General features: G+C 36.9%; 1 protein-coding gene and 1 long non-coding RNA gene across 9 annotated transcripts in view; one reads left to right on the top strand and one right to left on the bottom strand.

Annotated features, from left to right (window-relative positions):
* The window catches only part of FGGY (FGGY carbohydrate kinase domain containing), a 167,890-nt gene that overhangs the window by 29,967 nt on the left and 111,784 nt on the right, over positions 1–26,139 (bottom strand). For 6 of the 8 annotated variants that reach the window (XM_087889773.1, XM_060689938.2, XM_034415195.3 and 3 more), the window contains 2 exons: positions 19,955–20,075; positions 16,850–16,944 (listed from right to left, as the gene is read on the bottom strand). The exons of the other annotated variants lie outside the window; for them this stretch is intronic. In XM_087889773.1, the coding sequence (XP_087745899.1) occupies positions 16,850–16,944; positions 19,955–20,075 (216 nt within the window). The remainder of the gene's footprint in view (positions 1–16,849; positions 16,945–19,954; positions 20,076–26,139) is intronic. 8 annotated transcript variants of the gene reach the window in all.
* LOC132711308 (uncharacterized) overlaps positions 1–26,139 on the top strand; it is a 33,974-nt gene that overhangs the window by 847 nt on the left and 6,988 nt on the right. The gene's annotated exons all lie outside the window — the stretch shown is intronic.

Below are 26,139 nucleotides of genomic sequence, written 5' to 3'. Positions count from 1 at the left end.
GTCTGACAGAAAATGCAACTGCCAAATTTATCAGTCTTCACCAGAGAACCAACTACCTGCCACAGAAGCTTTTGGTTACCCCCAGGCTACATTATGAATTCAAAACACTGAAATAGCTCCACTCAAAGGTCATGTGGAAACTAGCTTTTATACTTAGTGGAAACTAAGTTTTTATACTGTTTCAATACCATTTGTTTTACCGATCCGTTTAGTGTGAGAGAGTCTTCCGTAAAGGATATTACCTGCCTAATCTTAGAGCCCCCGTTTGTAATAAAGAACAAAAACATTCAAGGCAGCAAATGCCTTCATGAAGTTAAGCTTGCTGAAGAATGACTTAGTGGTTCAGACTGTTGGCATCAAATCCTCAGATGAAATAACTCTCATGTCCTTTGAAAAAAAAGCCTTAAAAAAAAAACCTAGGCATTTCAGACAGCAAGCACAGCGACTACATGTGTTTCCTTACAGAACACTCTGATCTTCCACACTGGCATAGCAAGAGTTCAGATCCCAGATGGGGAATTATTGCAGCTGATTGAGTTTCCAACTCCCAAGCACATGTCTTGAAGTTTTTCTTCAACTTGGCTGGAGGGAAGGGCAGCCATGCTTTTCAATTTGCCTGCAATGCAGTACACATAATTAAGGAAGACATGCTCTGGGAAAAGGAGATGGTAAATTTAGAGGAGCTATAAAAGGTTATCTTGGCTTTTGTAATTATACACTTTTTCTAGCCATTCAAAAAACAGCTTTAATTGTAACAGATTAGAAAGGAATTACGTCTGCCTAGAGAATCTGGTCTGCATATAAAATATTATGCGGGTTTTGAATAGCTTAAAAACAAGGACCACTGTCTTCCCAGAATGCCTCTAGGAAATTAAACAAAGCCAACCTAATTACTTTAATGTAAATAACCTTTTGTACACACATACCCATCACTCTTTCAGAGTAAGCAGTGTTATATAGATCATAAGAAATAATGTGCCAAAGAATTCAGAGGTATGAGGGAAGAAAAAAGTAAATCTTGTTTACATAAAACCATTTTTCTTGCAAACCATCTTTGTTTCCACCACATCCATATACTGCTTCATACTCTGCCGCTTGAAATTCAGACTGTTTATCTTGGTCTTTATGAGAATCTTACCAATTCCTCTTCATCTTGAGTCATTCTTCTTTCATGCATTTAACTTAGTTTTTTTCTATTTACACTATCTTAATATAAACCTCTTTGAGTCATGTAAAATAGATATGATTTTTTGTATATGCATATAAACCAACAAATACCGTGATTCAATCTTCATTAATTCTCCCTTTAAGATCGTAATAGAGTTTACTCCTATTGATCACTGATTTTTGTATTCAGTTCACATGCATTGAGCACACATTCACACTTCAAAACAACCTTCTTTTAAATACCCATTTCACCTGCACTGAACTCACATGCTTCTCCGGATATACACAACTCTTTATTTTCAAATACCAAAGCGGGTAGAGGTATGCTGTTATAGAAAACTCCTGTTTCTTTCAACAAATATTCTCCATTTCCCCATCATTAGTAAACATTATACCAAGGCACACAAATTGATGAATTTTCTCTACTTTTTCACCACTTACATATAAATTTCAATTGTTTATTCCATTGTATTTCTGTCAAACAGTTACTGTAGTCTTTGATCTGATTTTCAGATCCAGATTCCTCACTGCATCATATAATCTATCCTACATGAGAAACAAATAATTTGGGTTCTCAAGAAATAACACAGACTCACTCAGCTCTATAAAAAGCACCAAGATCATGGGAAGTGATAGTACTGCTGCATATTGCACTAGTGAGGACGCATTTGGAATATACTGTAGGTAGTCCTCGATTTATAACAGTTCATTTAGTGACCGTTTGAAGTTACACTTTGAAACAAGTGACTTATGACCTTTGCAACATCCCCATGGTCAAAATTCAGATGCCTGGAAACTGACTCATATTTATGACCGCTGCAGTATCTCAAGGTCATGTTTGACCTTCTGACAAGCAAAGTCAATGGAGAAGCTGGATTCACTTAACAACGGTGTTATTAATTGAATAACTGCAGTGATTCACTTAACAACTGTGTCAAGAAAAATCCTAAAATGGGGCAAAACTCACTTAACAAATGTTTCACTTAGCAACATAAATTTTGGGCTCAATTGTGGTCATAAGTCGAGGACTACCTGTACTATGTCCAGTTCTGGTCATCATTATACAAAAAAGATGGTGAGATCCTAGAAAAGAGCGCAGAGAAAAGAAACAAATATGATAAGGAGTCTGGATTATATATGATGAATTATATGATGAATGGCTAAGGGAAATAGGTATGTTTAGCCTAACTAAGAAAAGGTTTAGGGGAGACTTGATAGCTGTCTTCCAATACTTGAAAGGCTATCACAGGGAAGAAGAGGTTGATGTATTCTCCATAGCACCTGAGGGCAGGTCAAGAAGCAATGGGTGGAACCTATTCAGAGGAGATCCAACCTCTTCTGACAGTGGAGGAGGACAAAGGAGGAATTTACTGACAGTGAGAATGATTGCTTGGCTCCTAGAGTTGTGGGTACTCCATTGCTGGAGGTTTTCAAGGAAAGTTTGGACAACCTATTGTCCAGGATGGTATAAGGACTGCTGCCTTGGGCAGGGGTTGAACTAGAAGACTTCCAAGATTTCTTCCAGCCCTTTGATTCTATCTGCATATGCAATCACTAACCAACAGTTCTCTAATGCCACTAGTATTTCAAATATATTTATTCATAAATGTATTGAACAACTAATGGGACATCCCACACTCTTATCTTATCTCCCTGCTCCCTACTTACCTCACTTGTTAAGTATTCTATTTATTCTCCCACATAATTTACTTGTGAGTAAATCTACAACCACCCTTGTCACATCTAGCAAACAAATCTCAGCTCCATAGTTATGCAAAATGTCCAGTAATTAAAGCCTATTCACTTTCTCATGTACTTCCTTAAAATAAGCAAATGTGCAATACAATTTTCTTTCTCACATTCGTACATTTCTCAATGATTTCCCGAGCAGGGAACACCCCCCCCCCCCCCCCGTTATTGTGCACAGCCCCTGCCTAACATAAAAATGCAGTGCGGTTCACAAATTCTGCTTATTTTCACCTCTTGTACCCTTCAGTCAGAAACTCTGCCAAACACCTTCCCAGACACACTTAACAAGCTAATCTCCTTTCATATAAGAGAACAATAACAGCATTCTTCCAAACATCAGGGACAGATGTGCTCTTCCCACACACGCTAAATAAGTCACACAACCACTTCATAAGCAAGCCACGTCCATATTTTGACATTTCCCATTATATATTCTACACCTGCAGATGTATCGTTTTTCAACATTCTCACAGCATTTATGACTTCCTATTCAACATTTTTTTCCCCTTGGACACTTAACATTAATAGCATTTATTTCAGTTTTATTCTGTGTCATATCACAATACAAATTCTTTGACATATCACAGCATTTGAACTTCATTCCCTTTAGTTTTATCCCAAACCTTTTCAACATTTTTATGTTTTATTAAATTCACTTTCCGGAGGCTCTTCTTTTAGTTCTCTTCATCCACTTCCAGAACAATTTTTTATTTCTTTCAATATTGCTCTGCACTTTCACTTCTCTTCTAATCTTAACTATTCATGAAAAAAACATTTGTGCCCAAAATATTAAAATATATCCTATATATTACTGACATTTTAATTCAACTCCATTGATTTTAATTAGTATCCTTTTTAATAATAGTGATATGTATATGTAAAATATATCTCAAATAATTTATAGTATTTATAAATAGGATAACTGAATAGTTTTAATTGCAAAACCTCATTTCCAGTATTTTAATTGGAATTAAGGACAGCTCTTGCCATTGCTGAATAGTATTTTGTACCTAAAGTTTCCTAAAATGAATACAGGTATGTATTCCTCCTTTAGTGATCACAACTAGAACCAGCAACTTGGTCATTACAAGCAAAGTGGTCACTAAGTGAAACCGCAGCTGTGCTTACAATCTTATTTCAGCTTTCCTTCACTTTAAAGACATGCAAAGGTCGCAAACGTGGGCAGTGGTCACAAAGTTATTTTTCCATCACTGCCATAATATCACATATGTATTTCCTGCAGTAAACATGCAATGTGTAAATCTGCTTTCAGTAGGTTCAGTATGTTACTTCAGGAATGTATGTCAGGGCATAATTCAAAATCTTTATTCAAATTTAAAGTTATGACTTAGGAAGAAAATTTCTGCTGAGTCTTCCTTCATGTGAACTTTGCAACTTCCTCTACCCCAGGTGCCTAAATTTCAGATTACAGACTGCTTAAAATCAGATATACAATTTTGGTTGAAAATGGACACACTTTTGAAGATGTTTCACTTCAACGAGACTATTTTTAAAATAAACTTGCGTAGGATTAGAATGTGTATATATATCTATGCTCTAACTATTCAGTTTCTTGATGCCACATTTAAATGATGATATAAATTGCTAAAAATCTGAAAAGACTTTGCCTTAAAACTAGAGAATGTGGGGAAAAAACCCTAAAAATAAGTGAATTAAACTAATTTAAACTAGAATCTGGACTGCTAGGCTAGCATTTCAGCTTGCATAGTACTTAGTATGTAGCTGTATATTACTGTCATTGTTAAACTAAACAATAATAAAATAACATAAAATAACATATGCCAAACTACATTGGGTGATAACAATATTTATACTCCATTATCACCTATAAAAATGTATTTCCTGGACTACTTTGCCATTTCTCAACATTATTACAGCATTTTTCAAAGATTTTCCTGATTGCTCAGTGCATCACTGTACAGTATTATGTAAATAAATATACTCCGTGGCTCTTAGAAATGATAAATAATAATAAAATATTGTAGCTCTCAAACTGAACTAAGATAAGCAAGTCTAATTTTAATTGCCAAAAAATAAGCACCTTTTCAATTCTATCCAAACAAAATATCATGTGCCATCTCTATGACACTTCATTAACTATATATTTTGAAAACCTAATCACATAACATATTCATGAGAAAGTGACATCAAAAACACTAAACTTTCTGGGTCATATTTTATAAATTGCTGCAGCTATTCTGTTAGTGCCAAGATGACATAATTATTGTTAAGGTAGGCACTAAAATTGTATACTGCAAAGGAATGGGACTTTCCTAAATATAAAGGTACACAATGGTTTAGCATTATATTCCCAAGTAATTAAGCTCAGATTCTTGAATAAATTTGATACTTCCATCTAGCTAATTTAGCAAAGAACTGGGATCATGGTTCCAGGTTTCATTGATCAGCGGGGGAGAGGGGGGGGATCAGCTTTATAAATAATATAAACCTTTGCATGGGGGACAATTCCTATCTGCTTTTGATGAGGAATTACAGAGACAAAATACCTATCGAACTGGTTATAATAATGCACCCTACTGGATAGGATAGGATAGGATAGGATAGGATAGGATAGGATAGGATAGGATAGGATAGGATAGGATAGGATAGGATAGGATGAGAGGGGAGAAGAAAAGGAAAAAAAGGGTGACAAAGGAGAAAGGTAACTAACATATGTCAATTTCTATCATATGTCAGGTAAACAGCAAATGCATATGAGGCTAATAAATTTAGCCTACCTGTGAGAACATTATGCTAACATAATCTGTAAATCGTAGAATCCTCCCATCATTCCCCCAAGACAGTTGTTCCAGCCAAGGAATTACTGTATTTTTTGGAGTATAAGATGCACTCCCCCCCCAAAAGAGGGTGAAAATTTGGGTGCATCTTATACAACGAATGTAGCCCCGCCCACCTGCCGGCCCCCACCTTTTGGCCTCTGCCTCCCAGCAATTTACCTCCTTACAGCAAACAGCCCGTTTCAGCTTCATCACAGCCTGATTAGCACAAGCAGTTGATTGTCAGTTGGATAGGCCATCTGACCTTCAGCTGTTTCAGGGTGCAGGGATTGCCATTGCTTATTGTTGCGTGGGCCTCCGCTGTTTGCTGCAAGGAGGCAAATTGCTGGGAGGCAGAGGCAGATTTTTTTTCTTGTGCTAATCAAGCTGTGCTGAAAATAAAAATGAAACTAAAGCAGGCTGTTTGCTGCAAAGAAGAAAATTGCTGGGAAGCAGAGGCAGATTTTTTTCCCTTGTTTTCCTCCCCCAAAAAGATAGGTGCGTCTTATAGTTCGGAGCGTCTTATATTCTGAAAAATATGGTAATACATTGTTCGCTCTATACCATCTCACAAAAGAAAACTTAATAAATCAGGTTGTATCACACACAAAAATTAAAATGCAGGTCCAATTAAAATTATTTGACTGATATTAGAACTAGCTGTTGTCCTTTGATACCATATATAAAGCAGGGACCTGTAGATCCATGCTACCTGTTACCATTACTACATGAGCAGGAAAAAAAATGCACACCTATATATGTGCTATTCGTATCTGCATATACAGTGATATTAAAAATGTTAAGTTTGCCTTGCACCTTGTAAGGACAGACATCATCCCACAGAGGTATTATTCAACATCTCTCATTCCTAGTTCTCTTCCTTCTTAAGACTTAGTTGAGATATAAAAGGTGGATTGCTCCTATCCCCACCATTTTGATCAAGACTGGAAGAACATCAAGGACATTGGCATCCCATAATTACTGTCCTTTTTGGCATGCCCCACTTTCTTGGGCTAGTCAAACATTCTGGATATTGGGGTTGAAATCATTCCACAGAGGGAAGTATACAAGAGGAATGCTGCAATAGATGCTTTTTTGATTTCTAATGATAAATTACTAAAGTTAGCATTATTGTTAGCATTATTGCTATCTCTTATAGTCACTGGGCTTTCTCCCAATTGGTCTTTCTTAATATCTCTTCTGTCACACTCAAAATGCAACCAGAATTCATGAGCATCCATGTAGAGGTAGTCCTCAACTTACAACCATTTTTAATGACCGTTACAAGTACAACAGCACTGAAAAAAATGAGGTATAACCCATAGGAGCCTGAGTGGCGTAGGAGGCTAAATTAGGAGGCATTTAACATCCAGCTGCCTGCAATTACTGCGAGTTCTATTCTCACCAGGCTCAAGGTCGACTCAGCCTTCCATCCTTTCTAAGGTGGGTAAAATGAGGACCCAGTTTGTGGGGGCAATAAGCTGACTTTGTATAAAATATACAAAAGTATGAAGGCTATGCTTAACGCATTGTAAGCCGCCCTGAGTCTCCGGAGAAGGGTGGCATATAAAAATAAATAAATAAATAAATAAATACATACATACATAAAAAATACCCATATTTATTTTACAATGTCCCCATGGTCACATGATCAAAATTCAGGTGCTTGACAACTGGCATGTATTTCTTGATGGTTGCAACATCCTGGGGTCACGTGATCACGATTTGCAGCTTCCCAGCCAGCTTCCGACAAGCAAAGTCATCTAGGAAACTGAATTTGCTTAATGATCTTATGATTCACTTAACTGCAGTGATCTGCTTAACAACCATGGCAAAAGGGGTTATAAAATTGGGCATGACCCACTTACCAACCACTCTGCTTAATAACCGAGATTCTGGTTCAAATTGTGACCATAAATTGAGGAGTACCTCCCAAACAGGGGTGGGCTTCAAAAATTTTAGCAAGGGGTTCTCTGCCCGGTTGCTGGGTAGGCGTGGCAATGATGGCCATGGCCTATTCGACCTCCTGCACAACTTCCGGTAGGCCCGTTTTTCACCGTCCCCGAGCCTCCACGCGCACCCTGCACTTACCTGCATCCAAAACAGGCCGTGTGGGGACTCCTGGGAGGGGTGGGGTGTACGGGGCCAGCCAGGAATGGGATTTGGGGGGTCTCCGAACTACACAGAATCTTAGAACCCCTGCAAACCCCCAGCAGCCCACCCCTGCTCCCAAAGGAGCAACTGGACAGGAGGCAACTGGACTTCCTTGTTTTTTTCTTTTGAAGACATGTCGTCTCTCATCCAAGAAGCCTCCCCAGCTCTGATAGGATGGTGGGGAATGGAAGGACCCATACTCGCCACACACAGCTGGTCAACTGCACTCTCCTAGAGAGCTGTTGGGGCCACCCGGAAGTCCATCTGCGTCCTACAGGTGACCCCTGGGGAGGCTTCTTGGATGAGAGGCGAGACATCTTCGTGAGAAAAAAGAAGAAAGTCCAGTTGCCTCCTGAAAAAAGCACCTTTGGGACAACCATGACCTGGATGGCTGAGAATCTCCATAGACTTTGAGGATTACCTGTATCACTTTTTAAAAAAATAATACTTGAATTTCTTGCCTCCCTTCCAGTCTTTGGAAAGAAGACCATGCTACCATGAAATCAGGGTAGAAGCTAGAAAAGAAAATGCAGAATCTCTCTAGAATGAAGGTTTCTTGGGCCTTGCTTGCGTTTTCAGGTTGAGTTTAGAACAGAAGAAGGATTACACATAGAAAAAGCAAAATTTGAGGGGGGAAAAGGATTTGTATTTTTTCTCTGGGGAAAGAAAAAGGGAAAGAAAAAAGGACGAAATCAGTGGCAAAGTTATACAGGGAAGGAAGCACAGGACTTCCTTAATATTAATCTACCTTGAGACAAAAGGTTTTTTGCCCACAAAGATGGGATTAAAGTGAACCTGTTGGGCAAGTCCAGGCAAGGTTTTCTTTCCACCCCACTCCCTTTCCTGGCTATATCTACATATCTAGACACCTGGATATATAGATTGGATGGATCTGGGTTTTGTTTATGTGCAGCAAAGTCTTGGGTGAATGGCTGAGGTAATGTGAAGGTTTTGCAATGTCCTGCCTAAGTAATTGTTTCCCCAGGCTAACACAGAGGATACCATAACATTGGATGTGAAAATCATTTTTTCTAAACATGCCGTACAGGTATGACACAACTGAGTCCAAAATTTCTGTTGCTAAGTGAGACATTTGTTAAGTGAATTTTGCCCTACTTTACAACCTTTCTTGCCACATTTGTTAAATGAGTCACTGCAGTTGGTAAATTAGTTACACAGTTGTTAAGTGAATCTGGCTTCCCCATTGACTTTGCTTGTCAGAGGGTCGCAAAAGGGGATCACATGACCCTGGGATACTTCAACCATCATAAATATGAGTCAAGCGCAGGGGTGAAATGTAAAATTTGTTACTACCGGTTCTGTGGGCGTGGCTTGGTGGGGGGGGATGTGACTGGATGGGCGTGACCAACTTTTTTTTTTTTTAAACTTTTCAAAGCATTTTTTCTAATGCTTTGAAAAGCCTCTGCCGATCAGGGAACTCAGCTAGGATCGTCAGAGAGGCTTTTTAAAAAATGCTTTGAAAAGCCTTTCTGACATCAGGCAACTCAGCTGGGATCGTCAGAGACTTTTCTTTTTTTTTTTTTAAATATACTTTATTGATTTTTTAAAAAAGGTTTTTTTTAAAAAGAAAATATCAAATCTCAGGTAACATCTGAGGTATCGTGCGATTACATATATACAGTATATACACAACAAGTATCTTCAAATCTATCATTATTAGAAATAGGCATATCCTTATAGTCTTGTTCTATTATTCCACCATTTATACCACCTTTCACATACTGCCTTAAATTTTGAATTCTCATCATCTTTAAGCATACTGGTTAATTTTGCCATTTCTGCACATTCCAAAATTTTATTTATTATTGTCATCTCTGGAGGTATTTGTTTATCTTTCCAGTATTTTGCGAAAGTTAATCTGGCCGCTGTTATAATATGTGTAATCAATTGTGTCTTGTCCTTAAAGAGTCCATCTCCCATGATTCCTAGTAAGAAAATTTCTGGAGATAATTTTATATCTTCTTCCACTATATCCCGCAGCCAAGTTCGTATTTTTGTCCAGAACTTTTTTGTCTCTGAGCAGGACCACCACATATGAAAGAAGGTGCCAACCTCCTTTCCACACTTCCAACAAATTCCTGAGGCGTTAGGAAATATTTTTGCTAATCTAGCTGGGGCTAGATACCATCTGTGAAATATTTTGTAGTGGTTCTCCCTATAAGTTGCTGATTTAGTAAAGTTATAATTTCTATTCCAAGCCTCCTCCCAGTCATTGAAATTTAGTCTGTGGCCAATATTTTTTTCCCAAATGCTTAGTTGATTCCTAGCTATTCCTTCTGCTCTGTCTTCGCCTAATAAGAGGTTATAAAATCTGGCTAGCATTTTCTTTTCAATCCCCAACATAATTTTATCTAGATTGTTGTACTTCGTCTCTATACCAAATTGATCCCTATCTTTTTGATATCTAGAACTTATCTGCGTGTAGCTCCACCAGTCCAAATTAAAACCTTGATTATTTAGTGTTTCTCGTGATCTAAGAATACCATTTCCATCTAATATGTCTGTATACGTGCCAAATTTCCCAATATCCCTTTTATTAGTAGCAATCAACGCCTCCATAATTGAGAGCCAAATCGGTATTTTCGTATAAAATCTTTGTCTAATTTCTTCCCATGTTTGGATCAGAGTCTCCCTTAATTTGTGTCTGTGGAAATGTGATTTCTTTTTGTTCTTTGGGCCCCATAAATAAGCGTGCCAGCCTGCCTGTAGATCGTGGCCTTCTAACGTCAGGATTCTCTTATTTTGTAATGTGACCCATTCTTTGATCCATACTAATTTAGCCGCTTTCTGGTAAATTTGCCAATCCGGTAATCCGAAACCGCCCATATTTCTTTTTCCTTGCAGTGTTTTATATGCAATTCTTGCCTTCTTCCCTTCCCACAGAAAGTCTCGCACCTTCTTTTCCAAATCTAGGAAATATTTTTTATCCAGGTTCACCGGAATGGTTTGAAATAGAAATATGATTTTGGGGAGAATATTCATTTTAATTGCTGAAATCTTACCTGTAAGGGATAGTTTTAGTTTCTTCCATCTATCTATGTCCTGCTTTATTTTTTGTAGTAATGGACTATAATTGTCCTCTTTTAAGGAGGAATACCTTACAGTGATCCAGATTCCCAAATATTTTATTTTCTTTGCTATTTGAAGTTCCAGGGACTTTTCTAGCCGCTTCTTATTTATCTCCGCCATATTTCTTACTAAGATTTTAGTTTTAGTTTTGTTAAGCTTAAAGCCAGCGACTTCACCATACTGTTGTATTTCCTGGAGTACCTTGGGACCAGATTTCAAGGGATCTTCCATTATTAAGGCCACGTCATCCGCGAAGGCTTGTATTTTAAAAATTTCTTTCTTAATTTGTAATCCTTTAATTTCTTTGTTGTCTCTAATCTTTCTTAGTAGAATTTCCAGCGCCATTATAAAAAGTAAAGGGGACAGGGGGCATCCCTGTCTAACTCCCTTTTGTATCCAGAATGTCCGTGTCTTGTCCCCATTTATTAATATGCTTGCTCTCTGTTTATAATATATATTTTCGATCATCTTTCTAAAATTTGTGCCGAATCCCATCAAATCAATTTGGTTAATCATGAATTTCCAGTTTAGATTGTCGAACGCCTTTTGGGCGTCCAAAAACGCTAACGCCAGCTGTTTTTCCGGGTGTTGTTCATAGTATTCTATAACATTTATTACTGTCCTCACGTTATCCCTCATTTGCCTCCCTGGGAGGAATCCTTTCTGATCACTATGAATCCAGCCATTTAGAATTTTTTTTTAGTCTCTCCGCAATTATACTGGTAAATAATTTGTAATCTGAATTTAACAGAGAAATCGGCCTATAATTTGCTATCTGTTTTGGATCAGAACCTTCTTTCAATATGAGGGTAATATAGGTTTCTTTCCAGGAATCTGGGATTCTTGTACCAACTAGTACCTCATTAAATATATCTAACAATTCTGATAGTAATTCTTCCTCGAATTTTGCATAGATTTCCCCCGGGAGGCCGTCTGGACCTGGTGTTTTATTCTTCTTTATTTTGGCAAGCGCAAATTTGAGTTCTTCCATTGTGATTTTATTATTTAACATTTCCCTCTCTTCTTCTGCTATCTGTGGCAAGTTAGCTTCCATCAAGTATTGTACAATTTTGTCTGGGTCAGTCGCTTCCTCTTTATATAAGGCTTCGTAAAATTCTCTCGCTCTTTCTAACTTATCCACTTCTTTTGTCAAAGTGTCCCCATTGATGTCTTCTAGTATAAGAATTTGATTTTTTTCCTGTTCTTTTTTTAATCTATATGCCAGCCATCTTCCCGACATGTTGGCGTTCTCAAAATGGTAGTGTTTTATCCTCTTAATTTTTTGTGGCAACTCTTTCTGATCCAGGATGTTAAGGTTATGTCTTGCCATCATCCATTTTTGTTTGGCCATCTCGTCTCCTGGGTTTTGTTGTAGTTTGCTATCTGCTTCCTCTAGATTCTTATTATAATCGTCTCTAACTTTTCTTTCTTCCTTATTTTTGAACGCCGTATACGATATCACTACTCCTCTCAGATACGCTTTCATGGTATCCCATACAATTTCCTTCGCCGTACCTTGCTTGCTGTTCTCAATAAAGAAGCGTTTAATTTCTTCATTTAATTCTTCATTAAATTTCTTCATTAAACTCTTTTTCGTTCAAGAGGTTGGACCTTAGACTCCATCTTTGTTGTCTTCTCTTGTTAACGTAGTGCCAATGTATTTCAAGAAGTTTATGGTCTGTCCAGGTATTTATACTTATATCTGCTTTCTTAATTTCTAAACCTAATTTTCTAGTAGTCCATACCATGCCAATTCTAGACCAAGAATTCTGTGGGTTTGAGAAGAAAGTATATTGGGAATCGTGAGGATGTAAAGTACGCCATATATCAATTAAATTGATTTCATCGACAAGATCAAAGAAGCTTTTTGGCAGAGGTAATCTTTTATTTCTTTTTCTCTCCCCACTTTTATAATCTTTCAGTGGATTAACAATTCCGTTAAAATCGCCTAGCATACATATTTCCGCATGGGCCCAACTCCCTAATTGTTCGTGTAGTTTTTTATAAAATTGTCCCTGTTTCTCATTTGGAGCGTATACTCCCACCAACATCATTTTTGCATTGGCTCTCCTAATTTCTACCATTAAAATTCTCCCTTTAGTATCTTTATACTTTAATTCTGCCTCGATTCCCTTTTTCACATAAATCGCCACACCCCTTTTCTTTTTCTCCGCTAATGACACAAATAGTTTGCCAAATTTAATAAATTCTAAGCAATTTGCCTCATCTTCTTTTATGTGGACCTCCTGTAAACAAATTATATCTGGATTCTGTTTTGACAATTTTGATAGGATTATCTTTCTTTTTTAATGGTCATTCAAGCCGTTGACATTTAAGGATAAGATTTTTAGGCCATCCATTTCTTATGTTGTGTCCGGGTTCTAGTTCTTATTTGTCTTTAGTGTTACTGCTCTTACTGGTCTGGTCTTTTTTCCTTGTCCTTCCGCTTCTTCTTTTTTCTTCTCCTCCTCTATATCTTCTTTTGTAATTTGCTCTTGTGAGGTTTCTTCTTCCGTGTTTACCGTATCGATCTCTTCTTTACTAATCTGTTCTTCTTCCCCTCCTCTTATTTGGTCTAGGAAGTCTTGTGCTTCGGATAGGCTATCAATTTTAACTTTTCTTCCTTGCCATGATACTATCATCCCCTCTGGCAGGATCCATCGAAATATGACATTCCTTCTGTTCAAGTGGCTCGCCAGGAACCTATAGTTTTTCCTCACTTCCCTCACTCTTCTAGGTATCTGTTTCAGGATATTCACCTCCTTTCCTTGGAATTCGATCTTTTCTTCTCTCGCTATATTAAGGAGAATATCCCTCACTTTCTTCCTGGCGAACTTCACGTGGACCTCCCTGGGAAGTCTGTTTCTTCTAACATAGTTCGTTTGAACCCTGTAGACCTCATCAAGTTCTTTAATAATATCTTGTTTGTCCTGCTGAAGGACATCTGCTATCAGCCCGGCTATTTTATCACTTAAGTCCTCTTCCTTCTCTTCGCAGATGTTTTGGAGGCGAATGTAGTATGAAGCCTTATCCATTTCCAGCTGTAGCAGGGACTCTTCAATTCCTTTGTTTTGTATCGCATATGTTCGGTCCACCATCTCTAATTTTTTCTCGCTTTGTTCCATCCTCTGTTCTACATCTTGAATTCTCCTTTCATTATTCGCAATAGAGGCTTGGATCTCTGTCATTTTTGCGTCCAAAACATGAATATCCGTTTTAAGTTCGGAGTGGCTATTTAACAATTTCTCCTGCATTGCTAGCATGGTCTCTTGAATCAGGAATAGAGAAGATTGTACTGTTTGAAGAGTTGGAGTTGGTGGTGGCTTATCTGACTTTTGTATACCTTCTAAGGGTTTCTGAATTATCGGGGACAGTGTTGTTAGAGTAGGGTTAGATGGAGCTTTTTTGACAGATTTCAGGATTGTCGAAGTCATTGTTGCCATTTCTTTCAGCGTTATCTTTTGTTCTTTTATAATTTTCTCAATATTTTTCCAAATGACCATTCAATAATTTTGCCCTATTTGCTCTATCAATTCCTCTTCTTAAATCTATTAAGGGATTTGCTATCTTAATTAATTAGGATCGATTCCTCAATTCAGCAAGCTATCTTCCTTGAATCAAGTCTTATAGATATTGTAATTATTGTATTGCTAAATTCAGATCTTAATATAAGAGTTAATATGAATCTTAAATGTCAATATTCAAAGCTTAATATATGAAATTAATATAAATAGATTAATAAATATTGTCTATAGAAATAAATAATCTATAATAAATAGATGTAGATAGATATAACTAGATAGATATTAATTTAAATTAATTTATTAATCTATCTCCAGTCTACAACACAGTCCTTTCAGCAGTTCCAAGAAGGCTCCACACCCATTTGCACTACTCAGGTGACCCTGAGAACATAGATAAACCTCCAGTGGTCTCAACAACTCTATTAAAAAGTGCAAATGACCAGCTGTTTGCAAGAAATATAAATCCTTCCATTCCCTACCATCCAGTCAGAGCTGAAAAGCTTCTTAGATAAGAGGCAAAACATCTTCAAAGTAAAAACAAGAAAGTCCAGTTGCTTCTTGAAAAAAACCCAACTTTGGGACAACCATGACTTGGATAACTGAGAATCTCCATAGACAACAATGAATAGTTTTCTGTCTCTATTGAGTGTCTTTCCTCTCTCCCCAAGGAGGAATTCTAAAACTGAACCATTCCTACCATAACATAACTTTGGTGCTTTTGCTGGAAGAAGCCAGCTGGCTGGAGAATAAGTTAAAGGCAGAAGGATTGCAGATAAAATTTCCTCATTTCCTCATTGGGTGGCAGTGTTACTATCCCAGCCCCACCCTGCAAAGGAGAAAGAGCAGATGAGCTTTGAAATCACCTTAAAGGTGGAATAATTAAATCCCTCTGAAACATATAAAGCCATTCAGTCATTTGATAACAGAAGCATAATAAAATGACCACGTCTTCTATCAAATGGAGTGTAATTCACCAGGGAATCCTTACTTCACATTCTTGTTTATTTAATGATTTATTAGATATTATATCTTTCATCTCCATCTAAAAAAAATTCGGACAATAATTCACTCAGTTGATGAAATAATTTCATCTATGGACAATTTAAAAAAATCTGAATAACTTATATGTATAGTAAGACCCATAAAATACTTTTTTAAACAAATATATTAGTATCACTTAAATAGGATGATATGAATTCTAGCAAATAACATTTGCTTTTTTTAGTAATAGAAAAATGTAAATATTATACTGGAGACTGGGTTAGAACTTGAATGGAATAAACAGCTTCTATTCATTACTGCCTTCTGTTTATCCATTGTCCACAATTATTCCTTAGACGTCAAGCTGGTAAAGCAATTATAATTGCACCACAACAAACAAACAAATCTCTGCTATGAGTTATTAAAATATTCACCTCTGTGTTTAGTGGGACTTCTTCCTATGTAAATGAGGATCAGACCATTGTCACAGCAGAAGAAATTTGGTGGTATTCATGAAGCAAATGTAAGGGACTATGGGAAATTGTTGTTAATTATATAATGTTCTACAAACAAAATCTCTTTTTGTCAGAAGAATGATCCAGAGGAAAAACAATTTAGGAATCTACCACAGAGTATAAGCACAAACTGATTATTAATTATTATTACACTAAAAACACCTATGAATGTTTACTCTTCTATATGTCCAGGAAATAGGTTTTTTTTTAAAAAAAAAAATCCACTGACGAACCTAGGATAGTTATTTTCAATTAGTCTATATACTGAGGGACAGAATCTTTTTCACTACCTCTACAAACATGCTGAACTCAACAAATGGAATACATTTACTCGTTTCAGTGGTATCAGAATTCTTTATATTATCATGTCTGGTTGTTACTATTGCCACTTCTGTTTCAACAGCAAATTTAATTGATTTCTCTTCTTGATTATGACCAACCTACATAATTTAGTACACTGCATATTAACTCAGTGATATGTGTCAACACTTCATAAATTAGAAATGTCTACTAATTTCCCAGTGCAGAAATCAGTATTTGCTAATGATGCATCAAAACTCTAGCTTTAAAAGTAAATTAAGTGCTCATTGTCTCAACAATAAAAATTAATTCCAATTCCATGCTGAATTTCTCTATCTTGAATGACTAGGCCATATTATACAGCACTTGTATGCTCTGTGTCCTTACTTAACCTTAACCAACCAACCAACCAACCCACCCGTAAACAGAAAATTTGGCTAAAACCACTGGCTTTTGTAATGATGAAAACCTGCATTTTCTCCCCTTCTAAATTATAACATGCCTGAGGTGGAACAAAGCAAAACAGAGTTCAAGTTGTTGTATTCAGCTTGAACCTTCTGTGATTACATACCTGCAGGGAAGCAAAGTCTTTAGAAGCACAGGCTCCAAGAATAGCAGCACCCATTAGCACAGACTCCACTTCTTGGGCTAGAACAACAGGCATGCCTGGGCAAAGACAACAGATCAGTTAAAGGGCCTGAGGTATGAAGCATGTAAGAAACATCTCTCCCTGAAGTATTAAAACAGTTTCTTCTTTTTAAAGGCTAATATAGCTTCTTGGTATGATCTTCTTGGTGTCCCCTAAGCATTAAACGCAAGCCAAATTCAATGTGGAAACAGTCAAGGGCAGCATTAAGAAATGTGGTGGCTCATGGCTAATACGCTGAGTTTGTCGATCGAAAGGTCGGCAGTTCAGCAGTTCGAATCCCTAGTGCCACATAACAGGGTGAGCTCCCGTTACTTGTCCCAGCTTCTGCCAACCTAGCAGTTCGAAAGCACGTAAAAAAATGCTGGTAGAAAAAACAGGGATCACCCTTGATGGGAAGGTAACAACGTTCTGTGCGCCTTCGGCATTTAGTCATGACCATGGAGAGGTCTTCGGACAGTGCTGGCTCTTCGGCTTTGAAACAGAGATGAGCACTGCCCCCTAGAGTCAGGAACGACTAGCACATATGTGCGAGGGGAACCTTTACCTTTTAGAGATAAATAGGATACATAGATGAAATTAGTAGATTTTCCATGGCAAAAAATATTTTGATAAAATACAATTGTGTAAACTTGTGGAGGGACTAATTTATAAACTGACTTTATAGCTGTCGTGCTTTAAATTTAATTTTTTAATTTACTTGGTGCTTATGTTTCACATCATTGTAAGTGCCTTCAAACAAAGAATGTATTCATCTTGCCCTCTGTACAATATGAATCTGAGGCTTTTAAATGGTCTATGAAATTATCTACTGGTAGCCCGTATAATTGGCTAATGGGTACTTGAATTTAACAGTAATATATTCAGTATTTCCCTGGAAGAATAGGGGATTGATAAAGGAATGTTAACTATTTTATCAGATAGATTTTAATGAGGGCAAGAGAACTAAGAGCATTTTAGTCAGATGAACTCTGACATCCTATGTCAATCACAGTTCCTACAATCAGGAAAAATTCCTAAGCTGCAGAAAGGCCTCTTTGTCCAATGTTCTGCTTGGCTATTAGATACAGTCAAAGGACTCCAGTTTAAAATTTAATCAGAATTATCTATTAATAGATCTTTAATTTTAGACATCAGAAAGGAGCTCTTGGTTTCAAAGCTATTTGAATTAGATAAGGAAAAAGGTGTGCACTTGATAAAATCACATTGGACAAATAGAAAAGGCCACTGAGGCAACAGCCTGTTGTGCATATCTAGCCCAGGTCAAGACCTTGTATCATTTGGTTCACTTTTTCTGCTTTCAAGAAATGTAATTACTTAATGCTGATTTTGATCTCAATTCCTGGTTTGATGTTGAAGAGATGCAAATCTAAAAGCAAAATACCCAGAGCCCAAGCTTTAGACTTGATCTAAACCATATTGGTTCCTCTGAAGAATAAAGGGCTCATATGGTTCAGGGTTTGCTTTTAATCCCAACCTTTTAGAACTGTAGAAATACATTTTCCACAGGTGAAGTATATATTCTTTTTAACCACAAGATATATCCAAAAATACTCACGCGTAAATGACAAGTTAGATGAATTAGGATCTCCTCTTATAGACAGGCAATTGGCTTTAAATGCTATTGACATTTTGACCAGAAAAAATGAATTTCCTGACATCTTCTTCCGATTTAAAATGTGCCAATTTTATGTATCCTTAGTATTTGATAAATGGCAAATGCTAGCACACCACTGAATATTATGAATTAAATGCAACTCCTTGCCTACTTTGAATCAATAGACATATTAAATCCTACAACACACGGTTTACATGATTAAGTTACTTGAAAAATTAAAATTATTCATTTACTTTCAACCAATAATTGAGAAATAATCCATCAGAAAAATACAACTGTTATTTCTGGGCAGCACCAGAAATATTATTTCACAATGGTGTGTACTATGAACCTTTTCAATTGGTGTATTTACTTATCTTTATATAGGAACACTGGAATTTGTTTTTGATTGAATCAGGCTAATTCATCCATTTCAGCACGATTTATAATTATTGCCATGCCTATCAGAACAATTTAAAAGGATAAATCCTGAAGATTATTACAAAATGTAGGCTTTGCTATTATTTGGCTCTTCTCAGATTTTTTGAGAGTCAAATGCAACAGTGCCCCTTTTTTCACTGAAAATTTTTGATCCATCCTTCTTGCATCTAGCTGTGGTTCAGCTTAATGATTTTAACTTTTCTAATGAAACACTGAGATACTATTAATATTAACCAGGAAAGGTAAAATGTACAACTGCAGAATCCCAATCTACAGGTACTTCATGACTTATGATCACAATTGAGCCCCAAATTTCTGTTGCTAAGTAAGACAGTTCTTAAGTGAGCTTTGCTCCATTTTATTACCATTCTTTCCACAGTTGTTAAATGAGTCACTGCAGTTGTTAAGTTAGTTACAGGATTGTTAAATGAATCTGGCTTCCCCATTGACTTTGCTTGTCTGACTAGGTGGCCTAACTAGGTGGCTCAGTGGCTAAGACATTGAGCTTGTTGATCAGAAAGGTCGACAGTTCAGCGGTTCAAATCTCTTGTACAGGTCTCCTGCGTGAGCAGGGGGTTGGACTAGATGACCTCCAAGGTCCCTTCCAACTCTGTTACTGTTAAGTTGCCCTGTTAAGTTGTCAAATAATCACATGATTCCAGGACACTGCAACCATCATGAATATATGTCAGTTGCCAAGCATCCAACTTTTGATCACATCACCATGGGGATGCTGCTAATGGTCGTAAGTATGAAAAACATAAGTCACTTTTTTCAGTGCCATTGTAACTTCGAATAGTCACTAAACAAATAGTTTAGTTTAGTTACAAGTCAGGGGTCTATATCTGTATCAGAAAGATTAAGTTATGACTTGTTTGCTGATTATTGTTATGAACGTGTCATAATATTCACCCTGCAATTTCTTCAGCCAAGGAACAGGAATGCTAGACTCAGTTTAGTGCTCATTTCTTTCGCTGTATTCTGAAACTTACCAATGATGTCTGCATGCATTTGGACAAAGAGAGGATTCTTGCTCAGACCACCACACATAAAGAGAGTGTTGATATGATGCCCTGCGACTTGCATTGTTTCTACGATATATCTGGTTCCCAACTTAAATGCAACAGAACATAAAGAAATATCTATTAACAAAAAGTGCTACAGGTAAAATGGTTTCTTTGAAAAGCTGAAAAGCCATAGTTATTTCCACTGATGAGAAAGAAGAGTTTTTAAAAAGCTAGGATCAACAGTGACTATAATGTTCCATTTCTAAGTTTTCTGCTTTTGACATTAAATTGTCTATCTACGCCTCCAGATTAATTGTAAGACAGACATTAGTTTATAAGAAAAACATACACAGAAGTATATCCTCTTCCTCATTCACGAATAGTTGAAGAAATGCAGGAATTAACATTGTTAAACATACAGCAATCATATTTTTTATCTCTGTTTTATATCCATGTTTTTATTACGTTTTTGTTTAGAAACCAATTTAGTTATAATAGCTCTGATCAAGAGCACTTTTTTCAACTCTAACCTTTGACTTACCTTCTGAAAAAGTAAAATAAAATTAAAACAATAGAAATAAACGTTTAAATGGGTTTAGGGATTTTTGTTTCACATTTCCAGCTCATGCAGAGAAACCCTTTGAACACTAACTGTGTATTTAAAATTGGTTTTTGGATGTCAACTGAAAGAAAATAAAAACCTCAAAAGTAACATTACTGCCAAATCTACCCTGTGCCAAACTCATAATGCTAAAGAATTCCCTCAGCATTTAACACTGAACATCTTCTGAAGCATGGCCAAAGTTCATTGTAAGATTTACAATGTACTGCAAATGCCTGTACAGACTTCGCCAGGATATTTAAGAAAAGCAGAGTTAAGCTTCAATTGTTTATTTCATCCTGATAAAGTTTCACGGGAATTTTGATGTAAGATAGGTAGTTCTGGCAAACTTCTAACATTAGCAAGGGTACCTAAATGAAAGGCACGGTACAATTAATGACACACAATATGTTAATTACTGTATTAGATGTGGATGATGCGAAATGTAATCCAACTCTTCTGGAGATCATCAGACTGAGGAAAACTATCCTATGCTCATTATTTTCATTACTAAGGGACAGGTATTCACTTTTAAAAATTGTGTCTTGCTTTGAGTTTGTTAATAGTTTTATTCTTAACTACTGCAATTTTACCACTTGAGAGCACTGTGGATATTTTTCAGAATTCCTACAATTCATATTTATCTAGATATCTGTAACATTAATTGAAGTTAATATTTATAATATCCCCCCAACACACACAAAATAACCTTTTCCCCATCTCAAAACTAGTTATTCTGTTTTTCTTCTCTGCAGTAAAAATATCATTATGTTTGCCTGAAAAAGGTCACAGCAAAGTCTAAGGTGAAACTAACTCATTTTTTTGAATTAACATCAATATAATTAATATAGATTCAGTATCTTACTACATTACTATGGGTAGTCCTTGACTTATGATCACAATTGAGCCCAACATTTCTGTTGTTAAGAGAGGCATTTGTTAAGTGAGTTTTGCCCAATTTATAAACTTTTTTGCCACAGTTGTTAAATGAATCACTACAGTTGTTAATTTAATTACACAGCTGTTAAGTGAATCTGGCTTCTACATTGACTTTGCTTGTCAGAAGGTCGCAAAAGGGAATCACATGACCCTGGGACACTGCAACCATCATAAATATGAATCAGTTGCCAAGCATCTGAAATTTGATCACATGACCATGGGAAGGCTGCAATGATCATAAGTGTAAAAAACAGTCATAAGCCACTTTTTTCAGTCCTAAAACTGAACAAACTGTTTTCAGTCAAGGATTACCTGTATAAGGAAAACCATGCAAACTAAGAGATATGCAAATGCCAGGAAATTTCTCCTTAATTCCAGGTTACTTTTCTCCTGGATTAGTTTCCACCTATTGCTTCTTGTTCTACCCTCAGGTGCTTTGGAGAATAGTTTGACTCCCTCTTCTTTGTGGCAACCCCTGAGACATCAGAACACTGCTATCATGTCACCCCTAGTCCTTCTTTTCATTAAACTAGACATACCCAGTTCCTGCATCTGTTCTTCATATGTTTTATCCTCAATAAAACTTTATATCCTTTATATGTATTTTATTTAATGCATGTGAACAACACACCTAATATGCAGTTGTATAGTTGTAAGTTAATATATTGTGACTGTAATATCTTGATTTCTATAAAATAGTGACTAATTTCCAAGCAAGTTATATTTCCAAAATACCCTTAAGCATTAAAAGTAATATTTTCTGAATTTTACAGAAAATAGCAGGCCCTGATCCATTGGTTTTTTTTTTTTTTTGTTATTGTTGTTTTAGTTGTTCCAGAACTAAGAACCAGTTAAGTATTTCGGTGAGTAATAATCTCCCCCACACACATTATTGTGTGTACATTATATATATGCATTACCTCTGTAAAAATAACACAGGAGGACCAGCGAGTTTAATTTCAAAGCACAATAGAATCTAGTATAAAGAAACACTTGAATAATAATAGATGCATTTCCCAGGATACCCAACTGAGAAAACTTCCACCTCATTAGCATAAAATAATGCCACAGTGCTTGTTTGGCAAAGAAGTTGTAGTCTTTAACAAAATAATGTTAGTAGTTCTCATTTTCTGAGAAATGATTTGCATTTTTAAATCAAAAAGAGTGGCATGAAAGTATACCACTGTTGTACTATCAAAGAACAGTAATAATAAAATTAGCAAATATACTTTCTAACTATATAAAAATTAATCCTGTTTGTCAGGGATGGGTTTCACTTATCTGTGCTACCGGTTTGCTTGCGCACGCATGCTCACTTTGCTTGTGTGCGCGCCCTGTCTGCGCATGCGCAGAAGCTTCTACGCATGCGCAGATCATATTTGATAACATCCGGGTGGATGGGCGTAGCCTCCCGCCGCTGCTGCTACAGGTTTGCCTGAACCAGGGCAAACCGGTAACAACCCACCACTGTTGTTTGTGTCTAGGGAAGTGTTAAAACTGTGCAAATGGATTTCAAGAAATTGGTCTCATTGCTAAACTGAGCAAAGTAATATTGTGGAACACTCTAGAAAAAAACAGAAGCTATTTGACTATGATAAACGAAAACTCCATAGCAGATTTTATAGATATCTATATCTATAGGTTGTATCAATTATAAAAGTCCACATATGAGGAAGACGAAGCAAATGACGTCACAACTAATGACAATTACAAAATTCATGATATATGTCATGTTGTTGTGACTTGGAATAGACTATATAAGAGCAACAGTGGAAAGCACTACATTATATTGTTGAGACAGGAATTTTGGGAAGAGAGAACATTATTTAGAAGGTGGAATATTACATAAATTTAAGATTGTGATCTCAGAGCTTGCATATTTATTGATTTGATTTGATTTGATTTCTATATCCGCCCATCTCAGCAAATGACTGTAGGCAGCTCGCAATTCAAAACATATATTACAATTAACATTTTAAAACAATAAAATAGTAAAAAAATCAGTAAAATTTTACTGAGTAAAATAGTAAAAACATTAAAATGTTTAATTCAAAGTGCATACAAAAGCAAGATATCTGGCCTTTAATAATACAGCCAGGAGCAGGGGTGGGATTCTATCAGTTCGGACTGGTTTGGGTGAACCAATAGCTCCAACAATCAGCTGGGAGCGGACTGGTTCACCCCAATGTTCAGATGAGCCCACGTGCCATTTTCCAACCTTTATCTTCTCAGCTGATTCGCGCGGTAGAGCAGATTGTCGTGCGAATCAGCTGTGTTACTCCTCCGATGAAACCAGGAAGTGACAATTCCTTGAAACTGTACACGCACGTGCAGCGTTTCTTGAAACTGCGCATGCGTGTGCAAGTCACACGATCACCAAACTGGTTGATAAACCGGGAGGATCCCACCACTGGTCAGGAGGTGGGGTCCTTGCACATGTAGCACCCCAGGCTTGGGAGCACAATCAGGTCTTTAAAGCTTTATGGAAGGCTAACGGGGTTGGGGACATTCTAATCTCCGAAGGGAGGATGTTCCACAGAGCAGGAGAGGCTGCAGAAAAAGCTTGTCTTCTACTGCTTGTCAGCTGACATTCTTTGACTGACGAGACTGCAGCATGCCCATGTCCAACTGATCTAATTGGATGGGTAGAAACTCTTTGAAAAAGGCGATCCCTCAGGTTCCTAGCCATGTAGGACTTTACAGGTAACCACCAGTACCTTGAATTGCATCTAGAATGGTTACAATGGTAACCAGTGCAGCTCATCACGCAGGAATGGTATTACATGTGCCATATATCTGGCACCAGTTAAAACCCATATGGCTGCATTCAGCACCAATTGAAGTTTCGAAATGGTCTTCAAGGACAGCCCAATGGAGAGTGTGATACAGTAGTCTAATCTGATGGTTAAAATGTTGTGAGTTACTGTGAGCAGGGCCTCCCGGTCCAGGAATGGGCATAATTGGCACACACCCCAAAGGTGTGCAAAGGCCCTCCTGGATACGACTGCCGCCTGCTCTTTGTGCAGGAGTCCAGAAGGTCCACCCAGACTGTGCACCTGTTTGGGGCAGTGCCACCCCATCCAAAACCAAAGATGGAAATCCTTGTATCTGGAGGATCCAAATATCCACAGCTAATCCGTCTTGCAAGGGTTGAGTCAAAGTCCATTTCATCCCATCCAGTCCCCAACAGACCCCATAGGACATCTATGGCATTACTTGGGGCCTTTTTTTTTTTTGTTAAAAAAACTTTATTTTGAACTGGGTCCAAATTAGTACAGTTTGATGTTCCAGCAAAAAGCCAATAGCCAGAAATCTATATTTCTAATCCTTGCCATGCACCATATCCTGGAATGTCTTTTTTTTTAAGTTATTTAGAAATATTATGTATAACAAATAATTTAAAATAAGAGTCGGACAAAATACAATAGCTATAAGATAAGATACAATATAATTTAATACATAAATATGTAAAATAGAATAAAATGACATAAAATTATATTTCAGTGTCACCCTTACAATCTATCCCAATCAGTCCCACGTATGCAGATCTCAACCGAACCATTTTGTTTAAGTACTGTGCTGTGTTAAATGTTATTTTTAGGTTCTGGCCACTCATAAAGTAAGTTGTTTTGATATGGGGATCCCAATGGGTCATTCGTTTGGTATATAGACCAAGGTACCTGTCTCTCACCCCCTTATACAAACAACAATCAAATAGGATGTGAGCCAGGTCTTCTACTTCTGTCGCTTCGCAAATGCAGAGACGCTCATTGTAGAGTATAGAATGGAATCTCTCATACCTGACCATTGTGTCAAGCTGTTCGAATCTCGCTCGCGTAAATGTCTCCCTAAGATGTTTTGGCAGTTGTAACTTCAAATAGCTTTCTACTTAAAAAGTACATTTGTATTTGCTCAGCCATTTCAAGTTACCCACCTTACTAAGGATAGCTATATCATTTTGTGCATAATAACAAATATTAGAAAAGTACTGGAAGATCACAGGATCAGGTGCCACTCTATTCCACAAGGAAAAGGAAAAGCAAAATCTAATTAATTACTACCTGCTAATAGTATGTGCCTCCTACATTCCTTTCCCTCTTGCCATTTGTTGAATGGGAAAAATAAAATGGCCCCTGAAATTATCCTGGTTATAAAAACTGAACTACTCATATGCAACAGTATCTTGAAAAGTAAGTAAAATAGGTTTCTTATAATTTTTAGCTCCTAAATTCTTGGCCTGAGGTAGAAAAACCTGCTTTCTAGATGTAGAAGAAGGCTGCCTCCTAAAAATTCAAGTACAACATATCAATCAATAGTGCCAATAGTACACACTACTGTTTGTGACATAACCAACTCATCGTTGCACTCCATATCTCTCAACCAAATGAAATTTGCCGTTGAACAGGACAGTTTAATATGGGGATTAACCACAAGGAAGACAGATTTGGAGTGGAGACAACATAAACACAAATGTAAGCTTGTTTGAAATTTATGTTCTTTTTGTACTTTCCTCTTTGTTTTTTTTTAAAAAATTGCAGTTGCCACATATCGATGCCACCATTTGCAGCCACAACAAAAAGAAAAAGACCCTCAATGCTATAGTATTGTTAATATTAAACTGTAGATAAAT

Source organism: Pantherophis guttatus, chromosome 3, assembly GCF_059756535.1.
Source record: "Pantherophis guttatus breed Tessera chromosome 3, ASM5975653v1, whole genome shotgun sequence".
Lineage (NCBI taxonomy): Eukaryota > Metazoa > Chordata > Lepidosauria > Squamata > Colubridae > Pantherophis > Pantherophis guttatus.
This window is presented reverse-complemented; position numbering and strand designations above follow the sequence as displayed.